At 49.6% G+C, this 16,632-nt stretch overlaps 1 protein-coding gene across 1 annotated transcript in view; it reads left to right on the top strand.

Moving 5' to 3' along the window:
* Positions 1–1,327: 1,327 nt before the first annotated feature.
* Positions 1,328–16,632, top strand: part of IRAK2 (interleukin 1 receptor associated kinase 2) — an 80,855-nt gene continuing 65,550 nt past the window's right edge. The window contains exons 1-2 of the mRNA XM_030801644.1: positions 1,328–1,454; positions 14,716–14,898. Coding sequence (XP_030657504.1) covers positions 1,361–1,454; positions 14,716–14,898 — 277 coding nt within the window. The 5' untranslated portion in view covers positions 1,328–1,360. The remainder of the gene's footprint in view (positions 1,455–14,715; positions 14,899–16,632) is intronic.

The following is a 16,632-nucleotide window of genomic DNA, read 5'->3' as shown; positions in this document are numbered from 1 at the left end:
CCAGCACTTTAGGAGGCTGAGGCAGGCGGATCACGAGGTCAGGAGTTAAAGACCATCCCGGCCAACACGGTGAAACCCTGTCTCTACTAAGAATACAAAAATTAGCTGGGCATGGTGGCGCGTGCCCGTAGTCCCAGCTACTCGGGAGACTGAGGCGGGAGAATTGCTTGAACCGGGACGCGGGAGACAGAGGTTGCGGTGAGCCGAGATGGCGCCACTGCACTCCAGCCTGGGCTACAGAGCAAGACTCCGTCTCAAAAAAAAAAAAAAAAAAAAAGTTTTTTGTAAAGATAAGATCTTGCTATGTTGCCCAGGCTTCTACTTTCATTCTCCAACATAGCTTATCTGCCTATTTTTATTGCTTATTATCTGTCTCCCTCCAGGACAAGGATTTTGTCCTTCTCTTCAGAGGTATTCCCAGCACCTACAACAGTGCCTGGCACACAGTAGCTGCACAATACATATTAGCTACTATAGTAAAGTCTATCTGACTACCCTATTTAATAGAATATTCCCCATGCTAAATCTGAATTCCTGATTCCCTTTAACCACCATTTTTTCCTTTTTTTGCAATAGTACTTATTACCTTTAAGACACTCTGTAACGTACTATTTTTATTATTTATTGTTAGTCCTTCTCTCCACACCTAGATTGTAAGTCTCATGAAAGCAAGGGCTTTTGTAGGCTTTTTTTTTTTTTTTTTTGAGACAGAGTCTCACTCTGTCACCCAGGCTGGAGTACAATGTCACAATCTGGGCTCACTGCAACCTCCGCCTCCAGGGTTCAAGCGATTCTTTTGCCTCAGCCTTCCAGGTAGCTGGGACTACAGGCGTGCGCTGCCGTGCCCGGCTAATTTTTGTATTTTTAGTAGAGACGGGGTTTCACCATATTGGCCACGCTAGTGTCGAACTCCTGACCTCGTGATCTGTCCGCCTCGGCCTCCCAAAGTACTGGGATTACAGGCGTGATACACCGCGCCCGGCTGTAGGCTTTCTTATTCAGGTATTACCAACACCTAGGGCAGTGCCGGGCATACAGTAGGTAATTAATGGAGTATTTGATGAGCGCATGATACATGGTGTAGTGCCGATGGAAGTGGAGTCAGAAGGCCGCCTGCCACTGCGGCAGAATTCCTGTGTGGCCTCCTCCCCCCAGGGCCTCAATTTCCCCCCTTAGTGCCAATCCTCTGGCCGGCGCTGGGGTGGAGCCGGCGGGGCCGTCGTGCCGCCCGTGGCCGCTGGGGACGCTGGTGTCCTCCCGCCCCGCCCACTTCCCCGCCGGTCCGCCCCTGGCTAGAGAAGCCCCAGCCCGCGGTGTCCGACCCAGTTGTCCCGCGCCGGAGCCGGCCCCGTAGCTTGCCATGGCCTGCTACATCTACCAGCTGCCCTCCTGGGTGCTGGACGACCTGTGCCGCAACATGGACGCGCTCAGCGAGTGGGACTGGATGGAGTTCGGTGAGTGCGGCCCGGGGCGGGGAGGGGACCAGGGCGACCGGAGCCCCCAGCGATCCCGCCTGGAGCCGGCCTCCAAGCTCCCTCGGGCACCCGGGTTCAGCGGGTCCCGATCTGAGTGCGTGCGAGCTGAGCCTCCTGGACCGGGTCCGCCGCGGACCTCGGCCCGTCACCTGAAGGTGCCGCGTGTTCTCTGAGGACGTCTGTCGGGAGCTCTGTCGACGAGCAGGGGCCGCCGGCACTGCGCTCTGAGTCCAGAGAACGGTGGGTGCGGGGGGCCCTCCTGTCACCGCTGCTGGCTCGGTGACGGCCACGGGTGGCCTCTCATCCAGCCCACAACGGCCTGCGAAGTGCGAGCCTCGACCCTGTTCTGCAGACAGCGCGGGCAAGTGCGCGGGGGGCTTGGCGGCCGAGGCGCAGAGGGACTCTCAGGGATCCACGGTGCTGTCACTCCTTGGGGGGGTGTGTGTGTGTGTGTGTGTGTGTGTGTTTAGTTTTAGTGTATATTAGAAAGATCTATTATTTTATATATATATATATATATATATTTTTTTTTTTTTTTTTTTGAAACGGAGTTTCACTGTTGTTGCCCACGCTGGAGTGCAATGGCACGATCTCGGCTCACTGCAACCTCCACCTCTGGGATTCTAGCTATTCTCCTGCCTCAGCCTCCCGAGTAACTGGGATTACAGGCGCCTGCTACCACCCTGGCTAATTTTTTGTATTTTTAGTAGAGACGGGGTTTCACCATGTTGGCCAGGCTGGTCTCGAACTATTTCTTTTTTTTTTCTGAGACAGAGTCTCACTCTGTCGCCCAGGCTGGAGTGCAGTGGCGCGATCTCGGCTCATTGCAACCTCTGCCTCCCGGGTTTACGCCATTCTCCTGCCTCAGCCTCCTGAGTAGCTGGGACTACAGGCGCCCGCCACCACGCCCGGCTAACTTTGTATTTTTAGTAGAGACGGGGTTTCACCGTGTTAGCCAGGATGGTCTGGATCTCCTGACCTTGTGATCCGCCCGCCTCGGTCTCCCAAAGTGCTTGGATTACAGGTGTGAGCCACCGTGCCCGGCCTCTTGAACTCTTGATCTCAGATGATCCACCTGCTTCGGCCTCCCAAAGTGCTGGGATTACAGGCGTGAGCCACTGCGCCCAGCCTATTTATCATATTTGTGATTAAATGTACTTTACCATTATAGTTTTAAAATCAAATATTTACTTTTAGTATACATTTTTTTTGATCACAGTATTTATGACTATCAACCTGTTTTGAGATCAGATGTGTCCTAATAGGTTCAGTGTGTATAATGGGGCCTAAGCACAAGCACTTACTTTCACTCTATTGCAAGGTGCAGAGTTCTAGATAATTCTGTGGGAAGGCACTCAGGCAGCCTCCATATGTTTTGTTTGTTGGTGCCTGATGGATGACTTTTGGAGAGGGCCATGGACTCTGCTGGGAGGCCGCTTGCCTGTTGTCTCTGCTTTCCAAGTGGAGATCTGCATTCCAGGCTCTTGCTGTATGACTTAGGGCCAGTTTGTTAACCTCTCTGAGCCTCAGCTTCTGAATCTGTATGTAAACTGGAGATGATAATTACAGCTTCTTCATAAAGTTGTGAGCAATGAAAATACTGTACAAAAGCACTGACACCTAAGTGTTAAATATTCTTATAAGTCATAAGTTGTAATATTCTCTTTTCATTTTTATTTTTTTGAGACAGTCTCTTTCTGTGGCCCAGGCTGGAATGCAGTGGCGTGATCTCAGCTCACTGCAGCTTCCGCCTCTTGGAGTCAAGTGATTCTCCTGCCTCAGCCTCCCAAGTAGCTGGGATTACAGGCATGTGCCACCATGCCCACTAATTTTTTTTTTTTTTTTTTTTTGAGACGGGGTCTCGCTCTTTCGCCCAGTCCAGAGTGCAGTGGCGCAATCTCAGCTCACTGCAAGCTCCGCCTCCCAGGTTCACACCATTCTCCTGCCTCAGCCCCCCGAGTAGCTGGGACTATAGGCGCCCGCCACTGTGCCTGGCTAATTTTTTGTATTTTTAGTAGAGACGGGGTTTCACCGTGTTAACCAGGATGGTCTTGATCTCCTGACCTCGTGATCCACCTGCCTTGGTCTCCCAAAGTGCTGGGATTACAGACCTGAGCCACTGCGCCTGACCCATGCCCACTAATTTTTATGTTTTTAGTAGAGATGGGGTTTCACCATGTTGGCCAGGCTGGTCTCGAACTCCTGACCTCAGGTGATTTGCCTGCCTTGGCCTCCCAAAGTGCTGGGATTACAGGTGTGAGTCACTGCACCTGGACCTGGCTTCACTACTTTGAATGTTTCCTGGGCAGTGGACAAACTTTGTGTGAGACTTCCTCTCATTTTTTCCACATTGGCCCAGCCCTCAGTTACAAATGCCAGAACAACTTCTGTTTCTAGGAAATTCAATTAGAAGGCATACCTATGACTTTAAAAAAAAAAAAAAAGCTTTACTGAGATATTCACATACCATACAATCCACCTGTTTGAGGAGTACAATTTAGTGGCATTTAGTATATTCACAGGGCTGTGTATCCCTCTTCACAATCAATCTTAGCACATTTAAATTACCCCAAGAAGAAACTGTACCCCTTAACTTCCAATCCCCTCCTTCCATTTTCCTGAGTTTTAGACATTGCCTATTCTGGACATTTCATATAAATGGAATCATATAATATATAGTGCTCTGTGACTGACTTGTTTCAGCTAGCATAAGGTTCGTCCATGTTGTAGCACGCGTCAGTACTTAGTTTCTTTTTTTTTTTTTTGAGATGGAGTCTCGCTTTGTCACCCAGGCTGGAGTGCAGTGGCGCAATCTTGGCTCACTGCAAGCTCCACCTTCCAGGTTCACGCCATTCTCCTGCCTCAGCCTCCCTAGCAGCTTGGACTACAGGCACCTGCCAGCATGCTCGGCTAATTTTTTTGTATTTTTAGTAGAGATGGGGTTTCTCTGTGTTAGCCAGGATGGTCTCGATCTCCTGACTGTGTAATCCGCCTACCTCAGCCTCCCAAAGTGCTGGGATTACAGGCGTGAGCCACTGCACCTGGCCAGTTTCTTTTTATTGTAGGATAATGTTCCATGGTATGGATATACTACATTTTATTCATTTATCAGTTGTTGGGCATTGGGTTCCTTTCACTTTTGGGCCATTATGAATAGTGCTGCTGTGAACACTCACATACAAGGTTTTGTGCAGTGGTGCAAATGTAGCTCACTGCAGCCCCAACCTCCTGGGCTCAAGCGATCTTCCTGTCTCCTGAGTGGCTGGACTACAGGTGTGCACTGCTGCGCCCAGCTAACTTGTATTTTTTGTAGAGACTGGTTTCACCATGTTACCCAGGCTGATCTTGAACTCTGGAGCTCAAGCGATCTGCCCCTCTCGGCTTCCCAAATTGCTGGGATTACAGGTGTGAGCCACCGCATCTGGCTTTATGTTTAACTATTTGAGGAGCTACCAGATGTTTTCTAAAGCGGCTGAACCACCAGTGTATGAGGATGACCATTTCTCCATATCCTTGTCAACATGTGTTATTTTTTTCTTTTTTAAATTTTTTTTTGAGACAGAGTCTCGCTCTGTCGCCAAGGCTGGAGTGCAGTGGCATGATCTCGGCTCGCTGCAACCTTAGCCTCCTGGGTTCAAGTGATTCTCATGCCTCAGCCTCCGAAGTAGTTGGGATTACAGGCGTGCACCACTGTGCCTGACTAATTTTTGTATCCTTAGTAGAAACAGGGTTTCACCATGTTGGCCAGGCTGGTCTCAAACTCCTAACCTCAGGTGATCTGCCCGCCCCAGCCTCCCAAAATGCTGGGATTACAGGCGTGAGCGCCATGTCTGGCCTTATTGTTGCCTTTTTGACAGTAGCCACCTGAGCCAGTGTGAAATGGCATCTTACTGTGGTTTGATTTGCATTTCCCTAATGACTAATGCTGTGGAGCATCTTTTCCTGTGCTTGTTGGCCATTTGCACATCTTCTTTGGAGAATACCTCTGCGAGGCTTGCCACTGGGATGGATATGATCTGAACACCTCACCAGGCATGTCGGCTCTGACACATCTGCTCAGTGCTGGCCTCTCTGACCTCCTCTTCTTCCACACCCACTGTCACTCCCCTGCTCCAGCCACACTGACCTCCCTGGGCCAGACACAGGGTCTTTGCAGGTGCTGTTGCTTCTGCCTGGGACGTTCTTCCCCCTGTGTTACCCGGGGCTAGCTTTCTAGTCTATTAGTTTCCTCCTGTTGCAGTTATAGATTACTACAATATCAGGGGAACCAGCCCCCAATATTCCAACGTAGGTTCTTTTCTATTTTCCCTAAGTGTCAGCCGGTCTGAGAAATAAAGAGAAAGAGTACAAAGAGAGAAATTTTACATCTGGGCCTCTGGGGGTGCCATTAGAACCGTGATGGCAACCCCAAGCCGCAAAACCAGCAAGTTTTTATTAGGGATTTCAAAAGGGGAGGGGTGTACAAATAGGGAGTAGGTCACAGAGATCACATGCTTCAAAGGGCAATAAAAGATCACAAGGCAAAGGTGAAATTAGAATTACTGATGAAGGTCCATGTCCCACTGGGCATGCATTGTCTTGATAAACATCTTAACAGGAAACAGGGTTTGAGAGCAGACAACCCGTCTGGCTAGAATTCACCACGCTGGAATTTCCCAATCCTAGTAAGCCTGAGGGCACTGTAGGAGACCAGGGCGTATTTCATCCCTTGTGTCAACCGCATAAGACAGACATTCCTAGAGCGGCCATTTATAGACCTACCCCTGGGAATGCATTCCTTCCCCAGGGTTATCAATTATTAATATTCCTTGCTGGGAAAAGAATTCAGTGATATTTCTCCTACTCACACGTCTGTCTGTAGGCTGTCTGTGAGAAGAAAAATATGGCTCTATCCTGCCCGACCCCGCAGGCAGTCAGACCTTATGGTTATCTTCCCTTGTTCCCTGAACATCACTGTTATTCTGTTCTTTTTCAGGGTGCCCTGATTTCATATTGTTTAAACACCCAGGCCAGGCACGGTGGCTCACACTTGTAATCCCAGCACTTTCGGAGGCCGAGGTGGGCAGATCACAAGGTCAGGAGATCGAGACCACGGTGAAACCCCGTCTCTACTAAAAATACAAAAAAATTAGCTGGGCGTGGTGGCAGGGGCCTGTAGTCCCAGCTACTCGGAGAGGCTGAGGCAGGAGAATGGCGTGAACCCGGGAGGCGGAGCTTGCAGTGAGCCGAGATCGCGCCACTGCACTCCAGCCTGGGTGACAGAGCGAGACTCTGTCTCAAAAAAAAAAAAAAATAAATAAATAAAAATAAACACCCATGTTTTACAATCAGATTTCACATTTTTCAAACACACATGTTTTACAAGCAATTTATACAGTTAATGCAATCATCACAGGGTCCTGAGGTGACATACATCCTCAGCTTATGAAGATGACGGGATTAAGAGATTAAAGACAGGCATAGGAAATTATAAGAGTATAAATGTCTGTGAAATCTTCACAATTTATGTTCAGAGATTGCAGTAAAGACAGACGTAAGAAATTATAAAAGTATTAATTTTGGGAACTGTGGCCCCTTCCTCCATCATCAAGGCCACGGGTGTATATCATCACATCTGTCTCTGTGACCTCTGCTTCTACCATCACCTTGTCTCTGAATCTGATGTTCTGGCCTCTGCCTTACAGGGACCCTGGTAATTACCTTGGCCAGACCCAGAGAATCCAGGATAATCTCATCTCAGAATCCTTAATTTAATCTAATCTGCAAAGTCCCTTTTGCTATGTAAGGCACCATATTCACAGGTCTCAGGGCTTAGGATGTGGATGTTTTCCAAGGGTATTATTCTGTCTGTCATAGTCCTTCAGGTAAGCTCCTGTGGCCCTCTTTGAAATCAAGAGGACTTTCCTGACCCTGTTCCTCTCTAGCCCATCACCGTGTTTCATTTCCCTCATTCCACTTCACAGCCTTTGATGTCGCCTTGTTCCTTAATTGTTTCCACCTGTCTCTCCCTATGGAGTGTAAGCACCGTGCGGGCAGGGGCCTTACCTGTCTAGTTTTTCACTGCTGTATTCCCAGAGCCTGGGACAGTGCCTGGCTAGAGGGCAGGTGCCAGAGTGAATGATGAGCTGCCAGGCCTTGGTGTGGTGAGGATGCGGGCTGCCCACTCTTACCCATTGGAGCTGGCCTGGAGCCTTTGGTCAGCCCACTTCCTACATTGGATCAGAGCCAGCCGTGCCCCCAGCCCACTGCTCCTCGCCCAGTCCCAGTGCTCCAGTTCCCTCTTCAGCTGAATGAATGAGTGACTGTGATTGTCCCTTCAGTCCTAAAAATTCTTGGCTTCCTGTGGGTCATTTTAGAAAGAAGACAGTCCCTCGGAGCTGATGGTGGTACTGGGAGAGTGTAGTGAGAATGCTAAAGTGATTCAGAAGATCCCGCAGCCAGACAGCCACACTCTTTCAGATCCGACGCTTGTTGGCAGATAATCCGACCACCCCTAGTTCTTGTCTCTGTGATGGCAGCTGCCTCTGTTGGGCTTTGCCTGAGCCTGTGTAAAATGGATTTCCTACAGCTTCAGCCCCAGTTGTGTGCAGAGGGGCTCGGTGCAGGGGCTCTTCTGTGTGTGACTGCTCCCCGTCTCGTTAACTCATGCGTGTGCCAGCCTTTGTGCACAGCCCTGCTTTGCCCCCGCCCAGCGGTGTGACATCAGGCAGGTGACTATCTCTCTCTGAGCCTTAGTTTCCTCATCCATGAAGCACCCTCACAGAGTTGCTGAGAGGCTTAGGAGACTCAGCTCATTGTAAAGGGTCAAGTTAGGGCTTTCCTCATCCCCCACCCAGGGAGGGGTATGGGCATTTGATTCTAAGATGGGTCATTTCAGGAGGCTGTGCCATCCCTGCTGTGGAGGACTTTGAAGATAGGGAAGGTTTTCTACTGCCTCGGGTGAACTCCTGCAGGATTCAGGAACTTAAGAGTGATAGTCCCTGTACTGTTAACCATCAGGGATAAAAACATTTTCAGGCCAGGTGCAGTGGCTCACGCCTCTAATTTCAACACTTTGGGAGGCTGAGGTGGGAAAATTTATTGAAGCCAAGAGTTTGAGACCAGCCTCGTGATCCGCCTGCCTCAGCCTCCCAAAGTGTTTGGATTACAGGCGTGAGCCACTGCACCCGGCCTTTTTTTTTTTTTTTGAGATGGAGTCTCACTTGTTGCCCAGGCTGGAGTCCAATGATGCAATCTCGGCTCACTGCAACCTCAGCCTCCTGGGTTCAAGTGATTCTCCTGCCTCAGCCTCCAGAGTAGCTGGGACTACAGGCGCATGCCACCACACTCTGCTAGTTTTTGCATTTTTAGTAGAGATGGGCTGGGCGCGGTGGCTCACGGCTGTAATCTCAGCACTTTGGGAGGCCAAGGTGGGAGGATCATGAGGTCAGGAGTTCGAAACCAGCCTGACCAATATGGTGAAACTCTGTCCCTACTAAAAATATGAAAATTGGCCAGGCGCGGTGGCTCACGCCTGTAATCCCAGCACTTTGGGAGGCTGATGTGGGTGGATCATGAGGTCAGGAGATCGAGACCATCCTGGCTAACACAGTGAAACCCTGTCTCTACTAAAAAGAAAATTAGCTGGGCATGGTGGCAGGCACCTGTAGTCCTAGCTACTCAGGAGGCTGAGGCAGGAGAATGGCATGAACCTGGGAGGCGGAGCTTGCAGTGAGCAGAGATCACACCACTGTACTGTAGCCTGGGCGACAGAGCGAGACTCCGTCTCAAAAAAACAAACAAAGAAACAAAAAATTAGCCAGGTGTGATGGCACTCGCCTGTAATCCCAGCTACTCGGGAGGCTGAGGCAGGAGAATCGCTGGAACCTGGGAGGTGGAGGTTGCAGTGAGCTGAGATGTGCCATTGCACTCCAGCCTGGGCACAAGAGTAAAACTCTGTCTCACAAACAAAAAAAGGCCGGGAGCGGTGGCTCACGCCTGTAATCCCAGCACTTTGGGAGGCCGAGGTGGGTGGATCACGAGGTCAGGAGTTTGAGACCAGCCTGGCCAACATAGTGAAACTCCGTCTCTAACAAAAATACAAAAATTAGCCGGGCATGGTGGCGCATGCCTGTAGTCCCAGCTATTCGGGAAGCTGAGGTAGGAGAATCGCCTGAACCCAGGAGGTGGAGGTTGTGGTGAGCCAAGATCACGCCACTGCACTCCAGCCTGGGCAACAGAGCGAGACTCTGTCTCAAAAAAAAAAAAAAAAAGTAGAGATGGGGTTTTGTCATGTCGGCCAGGCTGGTCTCAAATTCCTGACCTTGTGATCTGCTTGCCTTGGACTCCCAAAGTGCTGGGATTACAGGCATGAGCCACTGCACCTGGCCAAACTCTATGGAAAACAGGTTTTCATAGAGTGTAGATAGTTTAACACTTACAGCTAATACTTATATCATGTTTATTGTGTGTCAAGCACTGTTCTGAGTGCTTCTGTACATATAACTCATCTAATCCTTGCAACAATCTCTGAGGCAGGTGCTGCTGTTATCCTTGTTTGACAGATGAGGAAACTGAGGCTCAGGGAGAGATGAACACCTTCCCCAAAAACACAGAAAGTAAGCAGCAGAGACAGGATTTGAACCCAGGCCCCGAATCCCAATATCTGGCCTCTGAACCACCACTACTGTCCTGTTGATTTTCGCACATGTTTTCATATCTGTAGAAAAAGTCTGGAAGATTAGACACCAAAATATAACTGGTGGTGTCCTTGGAGTCCTCCAAGTGGGATGATCATGGGGACTTTCATTTTCTTGTTTCCCAAATGTTCTGCAATGACCAGGTATTACCTGTCCATGCTGAGAAAAAAGCTGCAGACTTAGCAGAAGGCCTTGGTAGTGACTCATCCCCTCAAGATCTCTATCATGTCCCAACTCTAAAGGGTCTGGTTGAGACTGGGTACAGTGGCTGACGCCTGTGTTCCCAGCTCTTTGGGAAGCCAAGGAGGGCGGATCACTTGAGCTCAGGAGTTTGACACCAGCCTGGCCAAGATGGTGAAACCCCATCTCTACTAAAAATACAAAAAATTAGCTGAGAGTGGTGGCACATGCCCTGTAGCCCCAGCTACTTGGGAGGCTGAGGCAGGAGAATTGCTTGAACCTGGGAGGCATAGGCTGCAGTGAATTGAGATCACACCACTGCACTCCAGCCTGGGCAACAGAGCAAGACTCCGTCTGAAAAAAACTAAATAAAATAAATAAAGGGTCTGGTTAAATGCTGATTGGTCAACACCTTAAGATATGGCACTGTCATGGAACAAAAATGTCTAAGCTGGAAGGCACCTTAGAGTTTAATTCCTGTTTCTCTTGTATTACCATCACGAGTAAGGAAAGTTCAGCCCACAGAGAGTCAGGCTGTGGCTGAGTTCCTGCTGCCACCAGCCACCAGGGGTGGCCCTGGGCTTCTGTTTTCCCATTACGTCATGCTGCCTCCCAAGATGGGAGAGTGTGTGGATGACCAATGCTTCGTGGAGGGAGATGGTCCTTCCTTTTCCATCCATTCTCTTCTCTGTATTGCTAGAAGCAGCCCCTGACCCAGCTGACATCACTTCCCACTGACCAGCAATCTGGCCTGGGGTTTCCAGTGACTAACATAGCAATTTAGGAACTTCCCATCCTAACGGGGCACTTCTCCTGGAGGCTTTCTGTGTGCAGGAGGCTGTCACCAGCCCATTTTGTCCAAAGGGTAGGGGATTGTGCAATCTGGTCGCAGCACTCACTGGCTCTGAAATCTTCTGTGGTCCCTTGTAACTCTTAGGATCAAGTCCAAACTCCAAAGCTGGGCATTTGCTTGAGGGTCTTTGTTATGTGGTCCTGGGCTTCATCTCTTGCCTTTCATTCTTCTACTCGGCCCATCTATGTTTATATTTTCTTTTTTTTTTATTTTTTTATTTTTTTGAGATGGAGTCTCGCTCTGTTGCCCAGGCTGGAGTGCAGTAGCGCGATCTCGGCTCACTGCAACCTCTGCCTCCCGGGTTCAAGTGATTCTCCTGCCTCAGCCTTCTGCGTAGCTGGGACTACAAGTGGGCACCACCACGCTTGGCTAATTTTTGTATTTTTAGTGGAGATGGGATTTCACCATGTTGGCCGGGCTGGTCTTGAGCTCCTGAACTTAGGTGATCCGCCCACCTTAGCCTCCCAAAGTGCTGGGATTACTGGCAGGAGCCACTGCACCCGGCTGAGTACTCCTAGTTTTAAAAAAAAATGCCTTTCTCACTTCAGTAAACTCAGTGGAATACTGGTCATAAAAATCCATTTATGGGCCAGGCACAGTGGTTCACGCCTGTACCAAAAAAAAAAAAAAAAATTAGCCAGGGATGGTGGTGTGTCTGTCGTCCGAGCTGCTGGGGAGGCTGAGGTGGGAGGATTGCTTGAGCCTGGGAGGCCAAGGCTGTGGTGATCCATGTTTGCACCACTGCACTCATGCCACCTGGGCAACAGAGTGACATCCTGTCTCAAAAAAAAAAAAGAATTTTTAATTTTTATTTATTTTTAATTTTTATGTTTTTGAGACTCAGTCTTACTCTGTCGCTCAGGCTGGAGTGCAGTGGCACGATCTCAGCTCACTGCAACCTCCACCTCCTAGGTTCAAGTGATTTCTCCTATCTCAGCCTCCTGAGTAGCTGGGAGATTACAGGCGTCTGTTACCACACCTGGCTAATTTTTGTATTTTTAGTAGAGACGGGGTTTCACCATGTTGGCCAGGCTGGTATCGAACTCCTGACCTCAGGTGATCCACCTGCCTCGGCCGCCCAAAGTGCTAGGATTACAGGCATGAGCCACTGTGCCCAGTCCCTGTGGTATAATGTTAATAAATAAGACCAGGATGCAGAATCTCAGGTGAGGCACGGTGGCTCACACCTGCAATCCCAGCACTTTAAGAGGCTGAGGTGGGAAGATTGCTTGAGGTGAGGAGTGCAAGACCAGCCTGGGCAACATAGTGAGACCCCATCTCTTAAGAAAAGATAAAAAATCGGCTGGGCATGGTGGCTCACGCCTGTAATCCCAGTACTTTGGGAGGCCGAGGCAGGCAGATCACAAGGTCAGAAGATTGAGACCGTCCTGGCTAACGCGGTGAAACCTCGTCTCTACTAAAAATACAAAAAAAATTAGCTGGGTGTGGTGGTGGGTGCCTGTAGTCCCAGCCATTCGGGAGGCTGAGGCAAGAGAATGGCCTGAACCCGGGAGGTGGAGCTTGCAGTGAGCTGAGATCGCACCACTGCACTCCAGCCTGGGTGACAGAGGGAGACTCCGTCTCAAAAAAAAAAAAAAAAAAAGATACAAAATCTTACCTGTAGTGTGGCAACAACTACTTCCAAAGACACATCTATGTAGAGGGGGTGATTTTTGGAAAGGGGAAGTACCCTAATGGCCTTAGGAGGGTGGTGAGATGCTGTGTAACTTTTCCCCCTGTATTGTCCATGTTGTTTTTTTTTTGGTGAACAACCATCAATTTTATGGTAACACACCGCAAGAAAGAATGCATTATTTTAATTGTTACTAGTGGTAGCTCCCTGCAAGTTTTGTCCTGTACTTCAGAACTGGCAAAGTATTTTTGTATCCATGGCTCTCTTGATCCTTATAACAGTTCTCTGAAGACAATGTGGTATATGTGTGTGTTTTCATTCAATCATTCACTTAGCATATCTTTTTTGTTGTTGTTGTTTTTGGAGACAAGGTCTTGCTGTGTTGCCCAGGCTGGAGTGCAGTGACATCATCATGGCTTGCTGCAGCCTCCAACTCCTGGGCTCAAGTGATCCTCCCATCTCAGCCTCCTGAGTAGCTAGGACTACAGATGCATGCCACCATGCCTGGCTACTTTGTTTATTTATTTATTTATTTATTTTTAGACAGAGTCTCGCTCTGTCTCCCAGGCTGGAGTGCAGTGGCGTGATCTTGGCTCATTGCAAGCTCCGCCTCCCAGGTTCATGCCATTCTCCTGCCTCAGCCTCCCAAGTAGCTGGGACTACAGGCGCATGCCACCACGCCTGGCTAATTTTTTTGTATTTTTAGTAGAGACGAGGTTTCACTGTGTTAGTCAGGATGGTCTCGATCTCCTGACCTTGTAATCTGCCCGCCTTGGCCTTCCAAAGTGCTGGGATTACAGGCGTAAGCCACCGCGCCTGGCCTACTTTGTTTATTTTTTGTGGAGACAGGGTCTTACTTATTTATTTATTTATTTTTTTGAGACGGAGTCTCGCTCTGTCGCCCAGGCTGGAGTGCAGTGGCGTGATCCCGGCCCACTGCAAGCTCCGCCTCCCGGGTTCACGCCATTCTCTTGCCTCAGCCTCCCGAGTAGCTGGGACTACAGGCGCCCGCCACCACGCCCGGCTAATTTTTCTATTTTTAGTAGAGACAGGGTTTCACCGTGTTAGCCAGGATGGTCTCGATCTCCTGACCTTGTGATCCGCCTGCCTCGGCCTCCCAAAGTGCTGGGATTACAGGTGTGAGCCACCACGCCCGGCCTACTTTATTTATTTTTTGTAGAGACAGGGTCTCGCTATGTTGCCCAGGCTGGTCTTGAACTCCTGAGCTCCAGCAATCCCTCCTTGGACTCCTAAAGTATTGGAATTACAGGTGTGAGCCGCTGCACCTGGCCTCATACACTTGTTGAGTTCCCCTGACCAGGACTGGGACTTAGCTGAGAGGAATGAGATGCCCGGGGCAAAATGTAAGGAGGTGCTGATGCTCAGGGTCCTGCGGTGCCACCTGAAGATGAGCGCCTCCTGCGTTTTTCTTCCCTAGGTGCCTCACCTGACTCACCCTCATCCTGGCCCCACCTCCACTCTGAACCAGGCACTATTCTTAATTCTGGGGAAGTAACAGTGAACCAAACAGGTAGAGCTCCCTGCCTACACGGACCTTCCATTATAGTAGGGGAGGCAGGCAGAGCTAGTACCCACCGAGGCTCCCACGGGCGCAGTGACTGCCGCAGGCTTAGCAGCAGCCAATGCTCAAGGCTTTGACTCTCCTGTCCCGTGGTCTTTCTCCTAAATCATATGTCCTGGACCCCATGGGTGTCCAGCAGAGTCAGCGTTGTAACTTGGGCCACCTGTGGACCTCAGCTAATGATGGTGTTTCCAGTGTGGAGGGGGTGGTTGGGGAGGATGTCCTGGAAAAGCCCAGCTAGTGGCTAGTGTGGGGACCTCTCCTGGAGGGACTGCCTCTCTGACTCTAAGCAGAGTCCTCTCCCTCCCTTCCAGCCTCCTACGTGATCACAGACCTGACCCAGCTGCGGAAGATCAAGTCCATGGAGCGGGTGCAGGGTGTGAGCATCACGCGGGAGCTGCTGTGGTGGTGGGGCATGCGGCAGGCCACCGTCCAGCAACTTGTGGACCTCCTGTGCCGCCTGGAGCTCTACCGGGCTGCCCAGATCATCCTGAATTGTGAGTAACTCAGGGCCCTCCTTGGGTGGGGCCCATCACGCCCCTGGGCAGTTTCCGTCTGTGTGAGTTGCACTCTCTGGCCTTAATACTTTTTTCCTCTTTTAATTAAAAAACGAATTTAATGAGTGAGTTTACCATGCACATAAGAAACTGGTAACAGGCCAGATGCGGTGGCTCATGCCTGTAATCCCAGCACTTTGGGAGGCCGAGGTGGGCAGATCACCTGAGGTCAGGAGTTCGAGACTGGCCTGGCTAACATGGTGAAAACCCGTCTCTGCTAAAAATACAAAATTAGCTGGGCTTGGTGGCCTGTGCCTGTAATCCCAGCTACTCGAGAGGCTGAGGCAGGAGAATTGCTTGAACCTGGGAGGCGGAGGTTGCAGTGAGCCAAGATTGCACCACTGCACTCCAGCCTGGGCGACAGAGTGAGACTCTCTCCAAAAGAAAAAAAAAAAGAAACTGGTAACAGTGGTTACCTGTGGGGAGACGAACTGGGCTTCCAGAGAACACAGTATTGGAGGGAGACTTTACTGTAAATTCTTTCATACCTTTTAAATTTGGGCTATCTGTTCCAAAAATACATACATTAATTAATTAAAAAACCCCCAATAGCTGTAACAAAAATTCAAAAAAGCATGCAGTAAAAATGATTCATATTGCCTCCTTTCCCAAGAAAGTAATGATTTACATCCCAAGAAGTAATGATTGGTAAAAATTTCTGGCTTGTCTTACTAGAAATTTTCTTTGAATGGGCAAGGGTATTATATATCTGCAATCCCTTTTTAAAAAACTTTTTTTTTGAGACAGGGTCTTGCTCTGCTGCCCAGGCTGGAGAGCAGTAGTGTGATCAAAGCTCACTGCAGCCTTGATGTCCTGGGATCAAGTGTCCTCCTGCCTCAACTTCCTGAGTAATTAGGACTATACGCACATGCCGCCATGCCTAATTTTTCATTTTTTTGTAGAGATCGAGGCTGGTGTTGAACTCCTGGTCTCAAGTGATCCTCCTGCCTTGGCCTCCCAAAGTGCTGGGATTGCAGGCATGAGCCACATCACCCTGCCTGCAACCCCCTTTTGATACAGCTAGTAGCACATCATGTATTGTTGTGAGTTTTTTTTCACCTAGCAATAGACCTTGGGGACTGTTTCATATTGACACATTCTTTCTAATAGCTACATTGTATTCCTTTGACAGATGTTCTATGATTTGTTTGCCCCTATTGAGATGTGTTTATGTTCCTTCTAGCATTTTTCAGTTCTTTTTTTTTTTTTGAGATGAAGTTTCGCTCTGTCTCCCAGGCTGGAGAGCAGTGGCACGATCTTGGCTCACCACAACCTCCACCTCCCATGTTCAAGAGATTCTCCTGCCTCAGCCTCCCAAGTAGCTGTGATTACAGGTGCCCACTACCACATCCAGCTAATTTTTTTTTTTTGATATGGAGTCACTCTCTGTTGCCCAGGCTGGAGTGCAGTGGTGAGATCTCGGCTCACTGCAGCCTCTGCCTCCTGGGTTCAAGTGATTCTCCTGCCTCAGCTTCCTGAGTAGCTGGGACCACAGGCACCCACCACCATGCCCGGCTAATTTTTGTATTTTTAGTATAGATTGGGTTTCACTGTGTTGGCCAAGCTGGTCTCAAACTCCTGACCTCAAATGATCCACCCGCCTTGGCCTTCCAAAGTGCTGGGATTATAGGTGTGAGCCACTGTGCCCAGTCAACTTTTGTATTTTTAGTAGAG

Source organism: Nomascus leucogenys, chromosome 21, assembly GCF_006542625.1.
Source record: "Nomascus leucogenys isolate Asia chromosome 21, Asia_NLE_v1, whole genome shotgun sequence".
Classification (NCBI taxonomy): domain Eukaryota; kingdom Metazoa; phylum Chordata; class Mammalia; order Primates; family Hylobatidae; genus Nomascus; species Nomascus leucogenys.
This window is presented reverse-complemented; position numbering and strand designations above follow the sequence as displayed.